Below are 18,853 nucleotides of genomic sequence, written 5' to 3'. Positions count from 1 at the left end.
CTTAATATGTAATATATAACAGCATAAATAAATACGTTTGAAACCTTTTTTCATTAATTTTTGTGTCCAACCTCATGCTTTATAGTGTTGATGTAAAGACTAGATAAGAGACACTTCAGATGTCATTCTGACTGGACGTGGTGGTGCGAGTCCATACTGAGGCCCAACACTTTGTATAAAAATGCTGTCTGCACTGCCATCTGGAAGAAGAATGACCAAATGTTTTGATTAATGCATTTGAAATGGATGTTGTGCCCGTCCCTGTAAGTTATTTGTAAATCTGTGAACTTTTAATTTTTGTTCTGTTCCGAAAGTGTCCAATGGCTTTAAAGAAGAAGCTAGACTAGCATGTAACTTACTTGCTCATGTAGACTGGTCTCGCCTCCTTGCCCAAAATGGCCGCCCTCTTCCTGTACCCATAAACACAATGCATTACTGGAATGTTTGGATGACTTCATCATGTGACGCAGCTTGGCTGTGTACTTCAATGGCACCCAGAAGGGTACCCTACTGTCGGCAAGGGATGCAATGATCAGCATAGACGGATACTCCTGAAAGTAAAAACATTGTATGATCAAACTTTAAGAGGGGCGCCAAGGTCAAAGTCGGTTTGTGATGCACTCATTTTTCAATACATATTGTAGATACAGAGGCCTAATGAAAATGATTTTTTTTTTTTTACAATTTTCTAACCTCGCGTTGAAATGGTGTTAAATATTTCATTTTCTACTAATGTCATATGATATCAACAACTATTTGAGTCTGTGCATTACAGAGAGGAAGAGGTGTGCATCAGTCCAAAGGTCAAATCCAATACCTTTTTGATTGAATATCAATTCTGGATTCAGCTAAACTAACATGTACAAGAAATGTACAGCCCCCATCTATTAGAACTGAGCGTCATTGGATAATTGTTTTGACAACATTCACACTTGAAGGGTATCAAATAAAATGGCATTTTACACAATTTTAAGTTAGAGACTTGTAACTTTTTCCCCCACTTCAATAAGGACTCAATCAACTGGAAGACAAGTGCGCATCACAAATTTTAGCCACTCGAGTGCATTCAATACCATTATTAATGTACATGTAAATCACACCAAGAATTTTCCTTCAACTATTCGGTGCTAAAAAGTGAAAATCTCAAAGAAACCAGCGGAGTTTAAAAAAAAAATGAAAATTTCGGGCAAGTCTCGCATTTGTATTTGGGTAATGACTTTAAGCGAATGTTAAACGAACCCTGAGTAAAAGGAAAGCACAAATTACTACCTGTTGGGTGATATTGTGGTAAGGACAGTAAGACCTGATGTAGTTAAATGCTTTAGGATCATGGAGAGGGCTACCCCATTCCTCTGTCTCTTGTAGAGTTAGAGGGAGATCGGGATCCAACATGGTGGACAGAACGTCAACATAGGGAACCTAGAAACAGAAATACCAGCAATAGGGGCTTGAAAACAATGTTTCAATTACCTTGAATAAAAGTCTTCAAGACTATGGTACACCACAGTGGTGTAACCACACACTAGGTGTAACCACTCACAAGTGAGGGGAAGGGGTGTGGCCGGGCCACACATCTGGGCCCAATTTCATAGAGCTGCTAAGCACAACAATTTGCTTAGCATGAAATTTTTGCTTCGATAAAAACAGGATTACCAAGATTTTCAGGATAAGCAAACAACAGCTGAATACCTGTAACAAGCAATATGCAACAATTGGAAATTCCGTTGGTAATCCTGTTTTTATCAAGGAAGAAATTTCATGCTAAGCAAATTTTTATGCTAAGCAGCTGTATGAAATTGGGCCCTGCTCTGATGGTAAATCACTTTCTTTTGCTTTTCCCCTAGCCCTGACCTTAACCTGGTGCAGAGAAATACACAAGTTTTGCATAGAGGGTAAATACTTGATGTTTTTATTTGCTCTCCTTAAAAACTCATAATACGCTGAAAGTTTACCTGTTTTTTATAATTTAAAAAGAAACACATAAGAGAATAAATTGTATTGTCAAGCAGTGTTGATAAACTTTTGTTTTGGTTGCTGAGTTACTGATGTAATTGCATGAAGTTCGTCCTGTTCCAAGTTTCAAACTCAATTGACCCACCTCTAATATTGCTGCCTGGAAGAGATTCGGGGATCGGTTGCAGACCGCTGCTGCTAGCAGACCACCAGCACTCGTTCCATGAATTGCTGTCATTCTGGGCTGTGAATAACTTAACTCATGAAGGCGGGAAACACAGGCCTCTATGTCCTACCAGAAATAAAGAAAGGTAAGTAAGACTTGGGGTTTCTTAGTGGGCGGGCTTGCAGCAACAAGTATGAACATCTGCTTAGAAAAAGACTGTATATGGAAACTTAAAGCCATTGGACACTTTCGGAACAGAAAAAAAAAAAAAAAGTTCACAGATTTACAAATAACTTACAGGGTTTACAGAAGGTAATGGTGAAAGACTTCTCTTGAAATTTTATTCCATGAAATGCTTTACTTTTTGAGAAAACATTAAAACAGTATCAATTCTCAATATCGAGAATTACGGATTTATTTTAAACACATGTCATGACCCGGCGAAACGTGAGGAAACAAGGGTGGGTTTTCCCGTTATTTTCTCACGACTCCGATGACCAATTGAGCCTAAATTTTCACAGGTTTGTTATTTTATATATAAGTTGTGATACACGGCCTTGGACAATACTGTTTACCGAAAGTGTCAAATGGCTTTAATACCATTTCGTCATTTTTAATTTGTTATTTTTGTTTGGGGGGGGGGGAGGGATTAGCTAAATTGTAGTGTCGATGCCAACGAGCATTTCAAGCAAAGAAATGAGGTTCAGAATCACTAAATAAGTCGCATTGGAATTTATACCTTTTTTATTTGCCCCTAAAAGTGAAAGTATGGGTTGATGAATGAAGACATCATATCAATAGACATTGTTTGTCACAACATCACAAATTTACAAAAGTAACAGCAAGCTTTTGGTACAATTTTGACACAAAAAAAGAAAATAAATCGAATGTTGTATGGAGATTGCAGCCTTATCTTTACCTCCAAGCTGTTGACTTTATGAAGTGCTCTTCCCATGTGGTGCCAATGTAATCCCAGGTCTGAGCCACCCCTTGGGGACGAACAGAAAGAAATTAATAAACATATCTCTATAGAAGAATGGCTAAAACCAAATTCTTTAAAAATAAAAAATAAACTACTTTTGACCTTCAATACTGGTTTGAGTGTTACAATTACAATTTAAACAAAATTCAAAATGGGTTCAAGTTGGCCTGATTAATTTACAGGGAAAATACATTTTAACTGTTAATTTTTCTGACTATGAGTCAAATTACATCAAAATATGTTCTTACATACTTGTAAACATTAAATATCAAAATCACATAAGAAATAGTGAAAACAACTTAACATAAGGTGTGACATCAACATGATAAGATGTCTTAAATATGCCTAAACTATGTGTTATTTATAGGCTAAGCTTCTTCTCATCTATTTGATAAGCCAAGAAGTCAGGTTTGAGTTTTGGCAGGAAGTGAATGGCTTTTAAAACATATTTCTTAACCTTGGTAAGCTGTTCCAAATTGGCAATGTCTGGATAGCAGTCTTTATAACTGATCTTACCTCACATGGCAGTAAGCTACTACCCAGCCAAGCTCAATGAGTAATGCTGTATGAGAACTATAACTCATGTCTAGCGCTTCACCATAAGCACCATAACCGTGTATCAACATTGGGTTGCAACCATGTAGAGATACATCCGCCCTGTGGAGTACAGTGATTGGCACTAAGGTCCCATCCTGTAGAGTCAATCACATCACATATGATTTTAGATGTCACTTAAATCTATTGCACCAAAATTTCCCTTAAAGATGCTCAAGGCGCTTTACAAAATTGCGAACGCACAAATTTTGCCAGTGAAAACATTCCGAATATTTAGCAACAGTAATCAAACAATTTCTCAACAAATTAAAAAGTTACAGACTGACAAGAGTTACATGTATCATTCTTCATTGATTATTATTCAGATAAACCCCTTACTTATAGAGAGGTTTTCAATATAAAACAAACATGGTGAATGTACTGAACAAAACCATTGAGGCCCTGCATCTTTAACAAATCTGACAATCGATTTGATTGTGCTTTCTAAAGAAACACCAACTTATGAAAGAATATAACATATTGTCAAGTGCTGCCAAGATTGGAATGGTTATTATGAGCTCCTTGCACCCAAAAACTTGCAAAGCAATGTTCTGAAAATTGTAACTACAGCACAATAAGTGTCCTACTGTCCACCTGGTAAGTGGCCCTCCAGTGGAGGGAAATATGAATGACCATGAGCAGTAGCTAAAAGGCACCCCAGGGGTAATTGCCTTAATAAATAACTCTTTGAAAGCAAAGTCAAATTTTATTTGTCTCTTCATGAAATCTTCCAGAAAAAAACTTATGCAATCAATTAAAAATTTATGTTAACAAAATTCCCTCCAAACTCACCTTGCTCCTTGCCTCTTGCCTCGTACATAAGCATTCCTTGCTGATTGCAGACTTCTTAACTAAGTGTTCTGTCTTCTCAAGACTCCTTGCATCTGTTCTCTCCTCGATGCTTCCATCCTGAACATCTAGAAGAAAGTCTCTGGATGGAATCACAGGGGAAGCGAGGGAAAACTGGAAGGCACTTGAACTGCATGTTGCATTTGGTCCTGGGATGATCTTACAGAACTTCTCATTGACCTATGGGTTTAACATGAGAAAAGTCAATTTAAAAGGTATGAAAAACAAGTTTTTTTAAAAGATTGTTGCTTAACTTTGATATTTTACACCTGGCTACTTGCCATTAGTGTTGGTAACAGCCCAAGTTAAAAAATGTCAAGTCGGTATTCAACAACTGTTCTTTTTGTTCAGTTAGTATTATAAGTGTTATTACATTTTGGGTGAACAAAGAAAGTTGACTAGAGCTGAATTTGAACTTGCAACCTCCAGATTGACAAACTCTACCAAGTGAACCATCCATTATGACCCAAAATTCATGTGTATGTACCCAGTCAGTTTCCTTCCTGGTTTATGATTACCTGATAAATTAGTATTCAAGAGAAATAGTTCTCCTTTGAAAAACCAATTACTGGATATATGCCAAATTCAATATTTTCCACACAAGGTAATTTTTAACTATCTAAATGACATTTTAGAAATTATCACTACATACCTCAACAAAATTTCTCAGTTGTTGAGAGTCCAGATGTATCACATTAATTTTTGGTCTGATGCCGTCCATGATGCAGAGCACACAGTGACTGGAGAATACATCCATGTCAAGTATGCGCCAAGCTGCTTCTGGTGTGAAGAGAGTGCGACATTCAGACCATAGGGCATTTCGGATTGTACCTCCGTCTGGCATTTTACAGGTGATCAGCTGAGGCAGAATGAAAGCAGACAACAAATCAGGCAAATATTTAAAAGTAGGGTCACAGATTGGTTTTGTCAATGTAATGCTGATTTATAGAAACAATTAAGAAAAGTATGGTAAAATTCTATGTGAAATTTTCAAAAGAAGACAGTGTCTACTTGTTGAGAAAACCAAGAAAAAAAGTTTTGTTCATGTTTCATTAGCAGAAACTAATAATAATTATTTTAATAGGCTCTAGTTTAAGGATTTAAATATTATTATAACAATGACAATTCCTTGAACGTATTCTCAACATAAGCTTTTGAAGAAGATATAGAAGAGTTTGCGGTAACACCATGTAATAATCTCTAAATGAGTTGGGGTGGTTCTGAAAAGAACCGTTGGTTTAACTCGACGTTTTGATCAGTATGCTCTGATCGTCTTTTCTGGAGAACCAACAGTTCTTTTCAGAACCACCCCAACTCATTTAGAGATTGTTATTACATGGTGTTACCGCAAACTCTTCTATATCTTATCTCCACCATGCAAAGTTTCAAATCCTACTTTTGAAGAAGAGATGAAAATGTTGGCCAGAGGATTGATGTTAACTCTCTAAAAAAAGGACCTTTAAACAAAATTGTATCCGACTTTTGTATCCGACATTTTCAAAATATCTGGCAAAGCCTAAGCCGAATAAGTAGCCATGATTTCAAAAAGGGACTTAAAACAGAGAAAAAGCAAGGCTGACTTACTCTGTACTCCTTATCTTCATATGCATTAGTCAAAATATACAATGTACCACGACTATGTTCCACAAAATACTGCACCCCACTCTGCCTCGGGCGTACTGGCATAAGGGAAGCACCATCTTGGTTTTGACTGTCAATTAAATATACTTCAGATGTGGTAGATGAGTTGACGTTGATGGTAATGTAACATCTGTCTTTGGTGTGTGATAAGTCTATGAAGAACCTGAAAGATAAGAGTAAACCGTGATTCTTTAAAAAATATGTTCACTTCAGACAGGTTTTGAATTACACAGAAACCAGAGTACCTGTTGCCATAGTCTTGGACTTGGTGCCCTTTTCAAATCTTTTCAGTCTTCAAGTAAAACAAACAACAATGGCAATGTGCCGAATGTTTGTCAAGGGAATTTAGCTATAAAACAAAAGAAGATAGTAAAAATATTGATGGCCAAAATGATGGCAAAGAACCAAAAACTCAATCTATCCAATATTCAGTTTCAATAAAAAAGGAGGCCCAACCCCCACTTCTCACAGTGCCACCAGTGAAAAACAATGATGTACTTTCTGTGTCCCATCAGTTATGTATGGCCACATTTGTTTTTGCAACATTGAAGCATGATAAAGTCTGCTGTACAAACTCTGGATGTTGAATTTAGTATTGAGGATACCTGAGTGAGGGCGGCTTACTTGTCATCAGACTCTTCAAGAATAATCTGATCATCGGAGACGTCTTGACCGATGAGATGACGCCATACACTAGCCGCTCTCAAAGATTTCATCTTAGTGTAGTAAAGAACCCCCGTCATGCGCAAACTCTGTTTTAAATATGGCAAGTTCATGGTTAATTTCTTTTTGCTTTACTTTTTATTCATTTATTAATTAATTCTGGTTGTGATGCCAAGGACTCTCAGAAAAGTGAACTTAATCAATGTACTAGCCAAGAACCCAATGGAGAGAAGACACATTTAAGGAAGTTTCAGTCTTAGATCCGGGAGGAAAACCACAGTGAATTGTTCCAGAAAGACCCATGCAGTCAGGAAGGGACTGAAAACTCAATCCACAGTGCCCACGGTGGTTTCCTAACAACACAACAGCTGATAAACCTTGTCATCACAAATCTTGAACTCTATTCCTGTTCCTTGCCATCGACTCTTCAAAAACCTTTCAAATAATAAAAATATATTTGCTCAAAAGATGAATCACAAAAAACCTGCGACGAGCTTCAATTCAAGCTACCTTTTTAGCTCTGTCCACTATTGGTAGGATGATTACTACTGCCATATTTTACAAAATTATTAATCTCAAACATCTGTTAGATTCTCACCGATACTAAAGACGTCCGCGATCCTCTCAACATACTTTGAAGCACCATGACCAATCTGAAGGATATGAGCATCATACGTATCCATGGATGACGTTTCTACAATGAATGCCATATGCTGCTGATTAGGGGAAATCTTTACTGACGTAATGACCACTGGGTGACCGTATAACTCTGTGAACATCGCTGTGTTCAGTAAAAGTTCTGCAGAGGTTTTGTCTGTTTTTCCTGCAAGAAGTTGGTCAACAAAGTTTTGAGAATTAGTTTTGTAAAGGTTCATATAGCATATATAATACCGCTTAGCGAATTTCTTAGCTGAGCCAGGGTCCACTTAGGTGAAAAGCAGGACAAATACTCACCCTCATCTTGTTGACTGTTTCTATAATAACCCCAAGATTCACCAAGTGATTCCTTGAAGTAAATACTCCCATCCACCACCTACATACAAAACAAAAAATATCTCTTGCATCAAGGTAAACTGGAGCACCCCTCCTTGCTCTACGACTGAAAGAAACCAGTATATGCCTGCAGGGTTCTTCCCAAGTGGAAACAATTGTGGTCATTCTTGAATTTAAAGGTGTGAACTTGAAGGTCAATCAGGAGCATTCTACATGTTAGTTATAATAGTGGCTTCTTATATGGTGGGCATATCTGTCACTCAGTGACGCTGAAGGTGCTTTAACATACAGTATTTTCCTGCAAGGTAAGAGTGAGACAACGTTTGAATTATGAGAGCTACTCCTTTTACAAAGCACCATGTGTAGCATAGCGCCCTCTATGCTACACCATCTGATGGTTTACAAGATGCTGTGGCAGCACAGAAATGTTAGAGCACTTGTTTATAATAACAAGGACTGCCCAAGGATTTCCTAGGATATGTATTGTATCGAGTGTGAAACTTAAAGGAGTTATATGATACATAGTACACTGGAATAAACTGCATTATTGAACCATACTGATGAAGTGGCCGCAGCAGAGTAAAACGAGTATCAACCGACCCATAAACAAATCTGATAATCCATTTTAAAGTGCCGTATTTTTGACAGCGTGAGGGCGCTCTCAATAGTATTTTTATCAGTTTCGAGGGTATACACGAATTGTCCTGCACAGTTTTAATAGGCATTCTGAAACTTTTGTTGCACTGTAGTTTTAAGTTACTTTGAATGAGATGTTTGTGGTTGTAGTGTGTTCCAGTCTTTAATAAATGTTCTGGGTATGAATGGAAGTATAATACCCCCGGAAGTGATTGAGAGCGCCCTCACACGGTGATATGGCCCATTACAGCTGCCTTTTTAACAGTGAAACCAAACAGTGTGACCTCTCCTCCCAGTCAAAGTTGACAAAATAAAAGTCACTTACAGTTGGCATCTCTGTTCTTGTATTTTCCAGATCCATCTTTTCTAGCCATCTCATAACTCGCTCCTGAATGGGCTGGGTTTCTTTAAGCATATTTTCCATTTGCCTGAAAAAAGACACAACTGTAAAGAAAACTACACAAGAAATTACCTAAAACATAAGGGAAGTTGACAGGAAAAATCTATGATACATTTTGGATTTAACAAAGAACATTTTTTAGAGCAGGACTTGAACCTTGACCCTCCTGATTAATGTATTGTAGCTCTAATAACTGAGAGCTGAGAGCTACCTATGTTGGCAGTCTCCCTATTTTTTGTCAATATCTTTGCTCAAGGGGGCCAGACCTCGCCATACAGTAGTTACAGGATGAATGGCTTCTAATCAACTTTTCTTTGTTAACTACACAATAAAAAAGAAAAATTAAAGTTTTTTCCATGTTTCATTAACACCAGTGAATCATCAGTCATACAAAAGAACAACTCATAATAAAAACAATGTAATGTAAAACTCACTTTTTTTCTTGTTGAATGTATTTCCTCAGGTCCTTCAAATAAAATATGAAACACAGAAACTTTAAAATTTTATGAACTGTACATTTGATTTCACTTCAATTTCCTCAGTCCAATGTGCGCTAAATTGCTGCTCTGTAGCTAAACTGTCAGTGCTTTTCTGACAAGAGAAAAACAAAGGGATTCTTAAATGGGATTCAAATCTACCTTCATATTCTAAATTAGAAATGTCCACTAAACTTACAGGCCCAGATTTTCATCTTTGAAAAGACAAATCATTTTTATTTTCATAGGGCATGTTTCCATTGCAAAATTTGTAAAGCCATCATGCCTTTGGGAAACTTTTGTAGGGGCACAAAGGGTAAGACCAAGACAACAGAGGATATTGCAGCTGTGGCATCTGTTTAACAGGGGACTTTCACGACGCTTTGTGGCAGCAGACTTACCAGGTAAAATCCATTGTTCTCGGTAATGTGCGCAGGCTCGGAAATTTACCTGGTATGTCTGCTGCCACCTAGCGACTCAAAATTTCCCATTCCAGCCCTGAACTTTCACCATTTTTCAAAAGAAATTCTGAATTCTACACGTTAAAACGTGTGACATCAGGCCTACATCTCCATCTCTGAGAGGGCAAGGCCATTTTCTATGGGGAACTTTTGAGTGGGTACCAGGGCCAAGACCCAGGGAAACAGAGGCCATGCCGTGGGTCGAGTGTAATGTTGCCCAGTGATGCTTACCTTTTTGATGGCCACTCCCTTCATCCAGGAGTAGTGATCCACTTGTCTATGTCCATGATAAACTGCCTCTGCCGCCTGCCTCCTTGCTGTTGGCCAGCTAACATTTTGGGATCCAACGCGGCTCTCATTACAAAAGCATCTCTGTTGTTCATAGTTTTGGTTCATCAGTAAGTGTGATCTCAGAATGCTGTGAATGGACCCACATCCTTCACTGATACTCTGAAGATGGTGTCTATGCAACTGGTAGCACAGTTTTATTGCCTTCATTGCAATGCTTTAAAAATTCTGTGGGTTTCCCTTGTATTTATTGAGTACATCATATATTTCTGTTGCATGATCTACAGCCTAGATTCCTCAAAGGCTGCACTCATCGGGGAAGTCATCATGTGCATTCTGAAATGGAATAACAGGCAAATAGTTAAAGGAGTTGTATCATCATGATCGTACTCTCGTCATAGTCAGCGTCACACATAAAATCTTGAAAGGGTTGACTCATTATTATCTAGCCCTGGTAGGACGTCAGTGCCAACCTGGGGCCAATTTCATAGAGCTGCTTAAGCAAAAAATTTGCTTAAGCACGAAAATAGCTCACTTATTTTACACACGTTACTGGCCAAAATTTCATGCCATATACATTGCTTGCGACTGGTATTTGGCTGTTGTTTACTTAGCATAACAATTGAGTGGAGTCTTGGCCAGTAATCTGATTTTACTAAGCAAGGAATTTTTTGCTTTTAAAAGCAGAATTTTTTGCTTTTAAAGCACCTCTATGAAATTGGGCCCAGGGCTAATTATTATCATCGTGCTCATGTGCAGTAACTGGGTGAGAGTTCATGTCTGTTTAGTACTTACTTCTAGAAACGATTGCTGCATTTGATTAGCTTTCTGGGTCGACCCCCATCTGCCCCCGGTACGTTTGAATAGCTTTGACATCATTCCAGGGGCTCACCCGGGTCAGCCCCAAGTGCCCTGCTTGTGGAACGGGTCACTTTGGGCTGGCCCGAGGTGCATGACGTTACCATGAGAGGGCGGGTGATCATTAGATTTAGCTCTTGTCAGGGGCTCACCCGAATGAGCATCGCGGGGTCGACACAGGGAAGCTAATCGAACGCCTATATAAAAAAATAAAGGCTCCCCTGGCCTTAGGCTTAAAGTAGTTTATAGAAGTAATTAGAACTCAAATCAGCAATTTGTTGAAAAAATTAAAATCTTTTACCCTACCTAAAGTCCCTCGGTCTATCTAAACTAAGGACTTCCACTATTTTTATAAATTATTACAAGATATTAACTTTTGTCACAGGTGGTTTTGCATAGCGGACTCTACTATTATGACTATGGGATAACTTTCCGTATGGCGCCACCACTTTTTCACTCATTTTTACAAAAAGGGATATATCAATCAGGTAAATTAGATACTATAGTATTTTATTTCGAATGAAAAAATGGTGGCGCCATACGGAAACTTTTCCTGACTATGATCATGATGAAGATCTAGACTCAGAAACTGGGGCTCTGTACTGTTAGTAATTTTTAAAAATGTTGACACTATATTAACATTTGCATCTTCGTCAGAATTGTTAGCCTAGACCCAGTAAACTGAAGCGCTTACTCCTTTTCTTACGAAATTTATGACAAATTTCCAAAAAAGGAGTAGCCTAAAAAGCCCTACAGCACCCCAGTGACTTTGTATGAGCATCAGCATGGAAGAAGAAGTTAAAACTAGCTGACCGATAACGACAAATGGTATATGGTTAGGAGTACAGCGCTGCAGTTAATGGGTCTACACTAAGCCCCAGTTGAAGAGCCATACCCTCTTCTGTTTTACAATCAGCAGTGATCAACTTGCAACATGCAACAACCATCACATGCCACGGTCATGCCACACAAACACCCGACTCGCCACTGCACTACCTACACGTCTGCAAGGAGCAGTGCACAAAATATGAAATACCAAGTTACAGCTTTTGGCTTCTAAATTAACTCAGAATTTCCTCAACAAAAACTTACACCGTATAAGTAACAGACATTTTGTTCAACACTGACGCCACAGCAATCATGCTAGTTCAAACAAATAAAAAATACTTTAATAAAGTTTTTAAAAGAAGATAAATTACCCGCCTCACGTCTTCAGCACTCTGTTTACATCCAACTTGTTTTCACTTCGTTAGTTGTTCAACAGACCACCACAAGAGGGCGGGCTTTATAACTTTGTAAAAACTAGAAAAAAAAACACGTGGTTGAGATTCAAAGTTTTTACTGACCAATAAACTTTCCCTTTGTCTTAAATTTGATCGGTACCACTGTTCCGATGGTCCTTATTGGTCCATTGAGTCATGAGAGCCAGCAATAAAATTGCGCCCGTGTAGGCCTAGTGGTTGCTGGTTGTGACCGCAGACATAAAAGACTACAGACATAAAGGTTCTTTATGTCTGTAACCTTTATGTCTGTGGCCGGTTGTGACCGACACCTTTTCTGTAATGTGCGGCCACACTCTTACATTCCTTCCTCAATGCAGTTGGAATGCGCTAGTACACCTTTACTCATGTCTATAGGCTAGGGTCAAGCACTTGATCTAAGCACAAATATTTTGGAATGTGCACCAGATATTTTAATTGGGGTGAGTGGCATTGGGGGCGGTCACAAAGAGTGTCTCCTGGGGCAACCACATCCACGTTACCAAAGCTGACTTTGAAAAGAAGCGGGTTTATTTTTGATGTTCATTTATTTAAGTTTTTGTTAAAACAAAGGAAAAAAATAAAAGAGACCTTCATGTAGACCATCACTAACTAATAGGAATGTATGTTACACTCGGACAAAAAGAAAGATACAATCCAAATACATTTACAACTCTCTGTCGTTTCTTGTTTATTATAATTTGTGTTAATGATAATATAAAATACATCTGCTGCACAACAAAATAATAATACAGTCACCAGCCAATCAATATTAAAGACAAACTGTTACATTTATCACTGATTACAAACAGTGATAAGAAGAGACTCTGCAATACTTCAACTCTACAAAACAATCTGTAGGAGGTTGAAAAATATATAGGCATATATTGCAGGATTAAACTAATACAATAATGTCACTTAGACAACCAAGAATTTATCAGAAAAAGTACAATATTAATATTTGGAAGCGCATATGAAATTCTGTTCAAAAAGTAATACTGATGCAACATGCATGATGTTTTTTTTGCTTACAGCTAACAATATTGCAATCAGTAAACAAAGAAATCAGAAGATGAAATGAAGAGCTGGAATTATTTGTGTTCTGCTCCGACATCATGAGATGCATAGACATTGAAATCATTATGTTTATATAAAAAAAAGAAAAACGTGACCTTGTACATTCCATGGCCTATCTGGCAGGCAAGATACTACACTAATCATGTGGGAAATGTTACACTTTGTGTCATAATTTCCACTTAAATTCAAGATTTATAAAACAACAGCTGAACAAGTATTGAGATGTGCCCCTTTCATCATATCAAAAGTTGATACCAATCAGACAGCACAATCTCAATTAACTGTAAGATTCTAAGTGTTCTTCCATCGTGTGTGCTAAAAATCATGCCAACATCAAGGCTATGTGGCTCTTTTGTAAACATGTGATGCATTGGTCACTTGGTCAATAGTCCACAATGTTTCAAACACGACCTTTACAAGGACCACGTTTCAATATGTTCAGTTTATTAGAATGCGTGACTTTGTCAAGCTGCATCTGAATTTAGTGGTTACTTTGCATTATTTCCCGCTGTTGGATGTCGCAATGAAATACTTTTGGCCCACTGAAGTCAGAAGTATCACATCTTCCATTTCTTGGGAATAGGTCACATTTCATTCTCACATAATACAACTGACAAGCATTTGGTGAAGAAAAAGCGGTGGCCAATTAATGTAAAAGATAATGTACCTTCCCTTTAAAACGACCGAAAGTATTAATTATGCATTAAAAAAAACATTTACTTTAAAATGACCATTTAAAAAATTCACCCTGTTAATGCCTGTGCATGCAATATCAGTTATGTGCATGTTTATAAATTGTAATATATATGTCAAAGCCATAGCAGTTTACAGAACTTTAAAACGGTGAAGATAAATGGACAGCAAAGAGCTCTGTTATTTCAATCATCCTTTGTAATGATCCTTGTAATGTTGCCTGAGAATATATTACACAAAATAAGGGTAGCCTGCTACCCCTGTCAGCCTCTGTTATAGGTCCACAGCTAAAGGTCTACTGGATACTGTAATATTGGCATTCAAATAAAACTTGGAACAATCAAATTACCTGATTATATCAACGGCTGAATTATTGGTTGTTTATATGTTATGTCCAACTGTTTGATGATCATAATAAATAATATGCACAACGCAGAACACACCTCCGCACAGCATGTGTCTACCATCCCTTTCTGTAAATTTTGACTCCCAAAATGGCAGACAATAGACAGTTTTTTTGAAGCCATGGCTTTGGCTCCCGCTTGGGCACTATTTGAATTTCTGAACCGAAAGTGTACACTTTCAAAATTGCTGACAGAGCCATAGCCGGAGCCTAAGCCGTAAGCCATGGATTAACCCAACTTCTGCCTCTGTTGGGACAAATAACCACTTTGGGGCCTGCAAGTCCCGAAGAAGAGGTTAGAAAAGTTAAACTTTTACAAAAACAAACTCCATAGGCGTAATCAGATAGCATTAAAAAAGGACATTCTGCAGTCAAGAACACAGTGTAAGTTCAGGGGCCGATATCACAAATATCTAAGATAATTTTCGAATCAATCTTAGTTGCTTAGAAAAGTGTGATGTCACAATACAAACCACTGACAACTTATGTTAAGATGCATGTTAGTGCTTTGTGAAATTACCCGGTAGCCCTAAAAGCCCAATGTCATAGAGCTGCTTAAGCATAAAAAAGTAACTAAGCAAAACTTTGCTAAGCAGAATGAGGCTACCATGCAGTCAAAATAGAATGTCCTATGTACAATCTTTGACTGGTATGTACCTTACTTTTGCTAAGCATTTTAAAAAGATTTTAAAGCAATACTTTCTGCTTTGGCAGCTCTTTGAAATTGAGCCCATGTATCTTTAGGCATATTGGTCACAAAGTACACTCCATTGGCTACAGGGGTCGAAATTGCCACTAGCCCGCTAGCCCGGGACTACCAGATTTACAGCCGGGCTACTCATTTTTCCAGTTTGATAGCCCGACGGGCTAGTGGAAAAATAATGCAAAAATCATCATCACAAACAATAAAGAACTATGTTATTGGTGTATTGTAAAGTTTGAGCCGTGACGCGAGACATAATGTGTCTTTCGGGCTACCAAAATCTAATCAGGGCTACTAAAAATTATTGGTCACTAGCCCTGCTGACTACCATGGAAATACACTTAATTTCGACCCCTGGGCTACTTGGATGTGATTCAAAACTTGTGGCATTCTGGATTTAAAACCATGCTCTAAGTTCAGTTATCTTTGGGTTTAAAGACCCTGGACACTATTGGTAATTGTCAAAGACCAGTCCTCTCACTTGGTGTATCTCAACATATGCATAAAATAACAAACCTGTGAAAATTTGAGCTCGATTGGTCGTCGGAGTTGCGAGATAATAATGAAAGAAAAAACACCCTTGTCACACGAAGTTTTGTGCTTTCAGATGCTTGATTTCAAGACCTCAAATTGTAAACTTGAGGTCTCGAAATCAAATTCGTGGAAAATTACTTCTTTCACGAAAACTACATTACTTCAGAGGGAGCCGTTTCCAAGTAAGGTTTTATGATAATAATTATTTTGAGTAATTACCAATAGTGTCCACTGCCTTTAAGGGGGGAATTTCACAAAGAGTTAAGACTATATCTCGAGTTCGGACGAGTTAATCGTCCTAACTTAGGACTAGCCTTAAGTTTTTTATATCTGCTAGGACTAGTCCTAATTTAGGATTAGTACCCAAATCTTTTTGAAATCGCCCCCAGGTTACAATGCAAGGCACTTTATGTAGGTTCCTCCGTTTCAATTCCATACAATATTGGTTTGCAATATTACAAAATTTGCATGGTGGAAAAAAAATCTAGTAAGTCTTGCGGTAACACCATGTTCATCGTATCGTGGCCTAGCGATTAAGAGCATACTGTTTAAAACAATGAGTTGTTTCACCATCGATTCTTTTAAGAACCATCACAACTCACAAGAGAGATTTATGTGCAAGGTGTTACAACAAAACTAACTAGAAACAATGCTTGGGAGCATTCAGTAATGTTTAGAAATACAGGAACAAGTTTAACATTGAGTTTTTACCTTTACATGAATACTGTTAAGTCTAATATAGTCTCAACCCACAACAAACCAGCAACAACAACAAAATACCACCATGAATACTTCAACAAAACTACATCAATGGGACGGAATGTATGTATTGTAAACTTCATTAATTCAATATCAGTTCTTCACTGAATGTGTAAATTTTTCTATAACAAGTAATAACTACAAAATATTGTTTCCCGAACGGGAAGTATGTTAAAGATCAACTTGAACGAATTGAATATTGTTCTTTGGTCATAGAAAGGTAACGAGTGTGTAATGATTGCTTATAATTGATGAGAACTCAATAAAAATGGCTTCATAGTGTAAACAAATAATTCACATGGCGATCAGTATCACGCAAGGCAAAAATGCTGAGTTTCACAAAAAGCCCTAAGCGCCTAGGAATCAAAACAGCACTGTTACATCACACAACAGACTCGATCCAAGCAATAAAGACAAACAACCTTCATCAAGAATAGTCAAATTAGTTTGATTTCAGTCAAGTTGATCTTTAAATTGATAATTTCGACGACAATTAAGAGGTAAATGAGAGTTTGGTCATACTGGTTCCTTCCGCTTTGTAGGGTTTCTCCACGATTACCCGATACTTGGTAAATAATTTTAAATACATTCTTTGTGGTCTCAAATTAGTCATTGAGATGGGTTTCATTTCTTTGTTAAATTGGTTTTGTAGATGGTTCCAAATAAAACAAAATATAAACATTAAAAAAAACAAAAATAAATATCCTTTGATAAAAAATACTGTAGCAGCGAAAACTATATTCAAAAACAAAGAGTTGTTTTATCGTAAAATTGTTCAAGCTTGTTTAGGTAATTTCTCTATCACCAAGGAAACAAACCCACTTTGTTATTAAGGACTCGCTGAAAACCTTTTCCGCACATAATTCAATAAGAAAGGGTTTATTTGACCTGAAAAATTTAATGATTTTTGTTTTCGCTCAACAGATGACGAATGATGACATCTGACCTTTTGATGACCTCTGATACCACAAATAACACAAATTAGTACAAATAAAACTATATGATTAGAAAGGGTTACACATTGTTCTTGTGGATGAAATTATTTCACAAGATGTCAAGACAGAAGTATTGGCACTTCGTTCTGCACTGGTCCTGGTGATAAATTTGGTGCCGATAACGACACAGCCTCTTCCTTAATCGCCACCGGTGCTCTACCCATCGTTAGAAGCTGTTCACTAGCGTTTATTTTACTGGGTAATGTTTGACATTTAATACGTCCATCGCTTCCGCCCTCACCAAACGGTAACCTGGACTCGTATCGACGCGCGTCAGACAGGTTGTTAAGTGTGTTGAGAGTTTGGTGCTTAGTGAGCTGGCGTGTTGGGTAGTCCTCTGTGACTGGGGAGATGATAAGGCTGGAGGAGGTCGCATGAAGACGTTCCGTCATGGAGCCGTGCATGTCGGACTCGATGGAGCTATGACTCACCAGAGTTGTCAGGGAGATGTTGAGATCTTGGCTAGCCCGGACTTCATGCATGGAGCTCTGGCTGCTTGGTGTCTGGCATGACTCTGGATCGGTGTAATGACTGTGATCCTGAGTTGTGGTTTCATCATCATCCTCATCCTCCTCCTCCTCATCATCCTCATCATCCCCGTGCATTATCTGTTGTTGCTGCATCAACAGCAATGAGCGATCATTACAAAGAGCACTCAGCAGGGGAGTGTGTAAATCCTTATTCGCAATCTCCGCTTGGATCAACTGAGTGTCAATCAGAGTCAGATGTCTCGAGGTGGGTCTGGAACCTGAAGACGTGCTGCCCGACATCCTGGGATCCCGTCTCGCTTCATCATCCGATAGCCAACCAAGTTCACTGTTTCTGCTCTGCCTATTAGAATGACCTGTCGAGGAGGAGGTGACATGCATTTCCATTGTTTGTAAGTCGCTGTTGAAAACTGGATTTGTTTCTGGAAGACTGCGATGGCTCGCTGTTTCTGATACAGCGGCTGAAACTCGGTTACTAGACTCAGCAGCTGAACCTCGGTTGCTAGACTGACCACCTACATGTAAATAAAGGTTTGCAAAGAAGGAAACTACTTAAAGAGCATGAATTAAAAATGCTACAAAAAATTAACCCTACCAAAGAGTGTCTCCATTTCCTCACACAATTATGAAAAACTCTTAAAAGACACCTCTGAAAAAAAGACCACATGTAGGTTCCAATTTCATAGAGCTGCTTAGGCACAAAAAGTAGCTAAGCACAACATAATTATGCTTACCAGAATAAAATTAACGGCCGAAATATTATGTCTCATGAAGACATGCATCATTTGTGACTGGTATCCTGCTCATTTCTGCTGAGCCAAAAAAAGAAGAAGCAGTATTTGCTACTTAAGAAGCTTTATGAAAGTGGGCTCAGATTGAGAGCAGACTTCCAGACATCTGAATCCAACTTTTGCAATTATTGTGCATGAATTCAGCTACGTTCAGTAAATTTTGATTGACAAGTCATAAGACGAATCCGTAA

The 18,853-nt window shown here is 38.0% G+C and overlaps 2 protein-coding genes across 5 annotated transcripts in view; both read right to left on the bottom strand.

The window, feature by feature from the left end:
- Positions 1–64: 64 nt before the first annotated feature.
- Positions 65–12,208, bottom strand: LOC139935943 (prolyl endopeptidase-like). The gene is given in 17 exon segments (XM_071930593.1): positions 65–200; positions 360–551; positions 1,270–1,419; positions 2,099–2,245; positions 3,039–3,108; positions 3,618–3,793; positions 4,488–4,724; positions 5,197–5,403; positions 6,129–6,348; positions 6,810–6,922; positions 6,924–6,937; positions 7,447–7,671; positions 7,803–7,881; positions 8,803–8,905; positions 9,312–9,343; positions 10,046–10,438; positions 12,160–12,208. Coding segments are annotated over 16 exon segments (2,310 nt in total). The 5' UTR covers positions 10,313–10,438; positions 12,160–12,208; the 3' UTR covers positions 65–122.
- A 673-nt stretch (positions 12,209–12,881) lies between these two features.
- Positions 12,882–18,853, bottom strand: part of LOC139935915 (uncharacterized) — a 54,100-nt gene continuing 48,128 nt past the window's right edge. For all 4 annotated transcript variants that reach the window (XM_071930563.1, XM_071930544.1, XM_071930571.1 and 1 more), the window contains exon 15: positions 12,882–18,386. In XM_071930563.1, coding sequence (XP_071786664.1) covers positions 17,443–18,386 — 944 coding nt within the window. In that variant the 3' untranslated portion in view covers positions 12,882–17,442. The remainder of the gene's footprint in view (positions 18,387–18,853) is intronic.

This window comes from Asterias amurensis, chromosome 1 (assembly GCF_032118995.1).
Source record: "Asterias amurensis chromosome 1, ASM3211899v1".
In the NCBI taxonomy this organism is placed as follows: Eukaryota; Metazoa; Echinodermata; class Asteroidea; order Forcipulatida; family Asteriidae; genus Asterias; species Asterias amurensis.
This window is presented reverse-complemented; position numbering and strand designations above follow the sequence as displayed.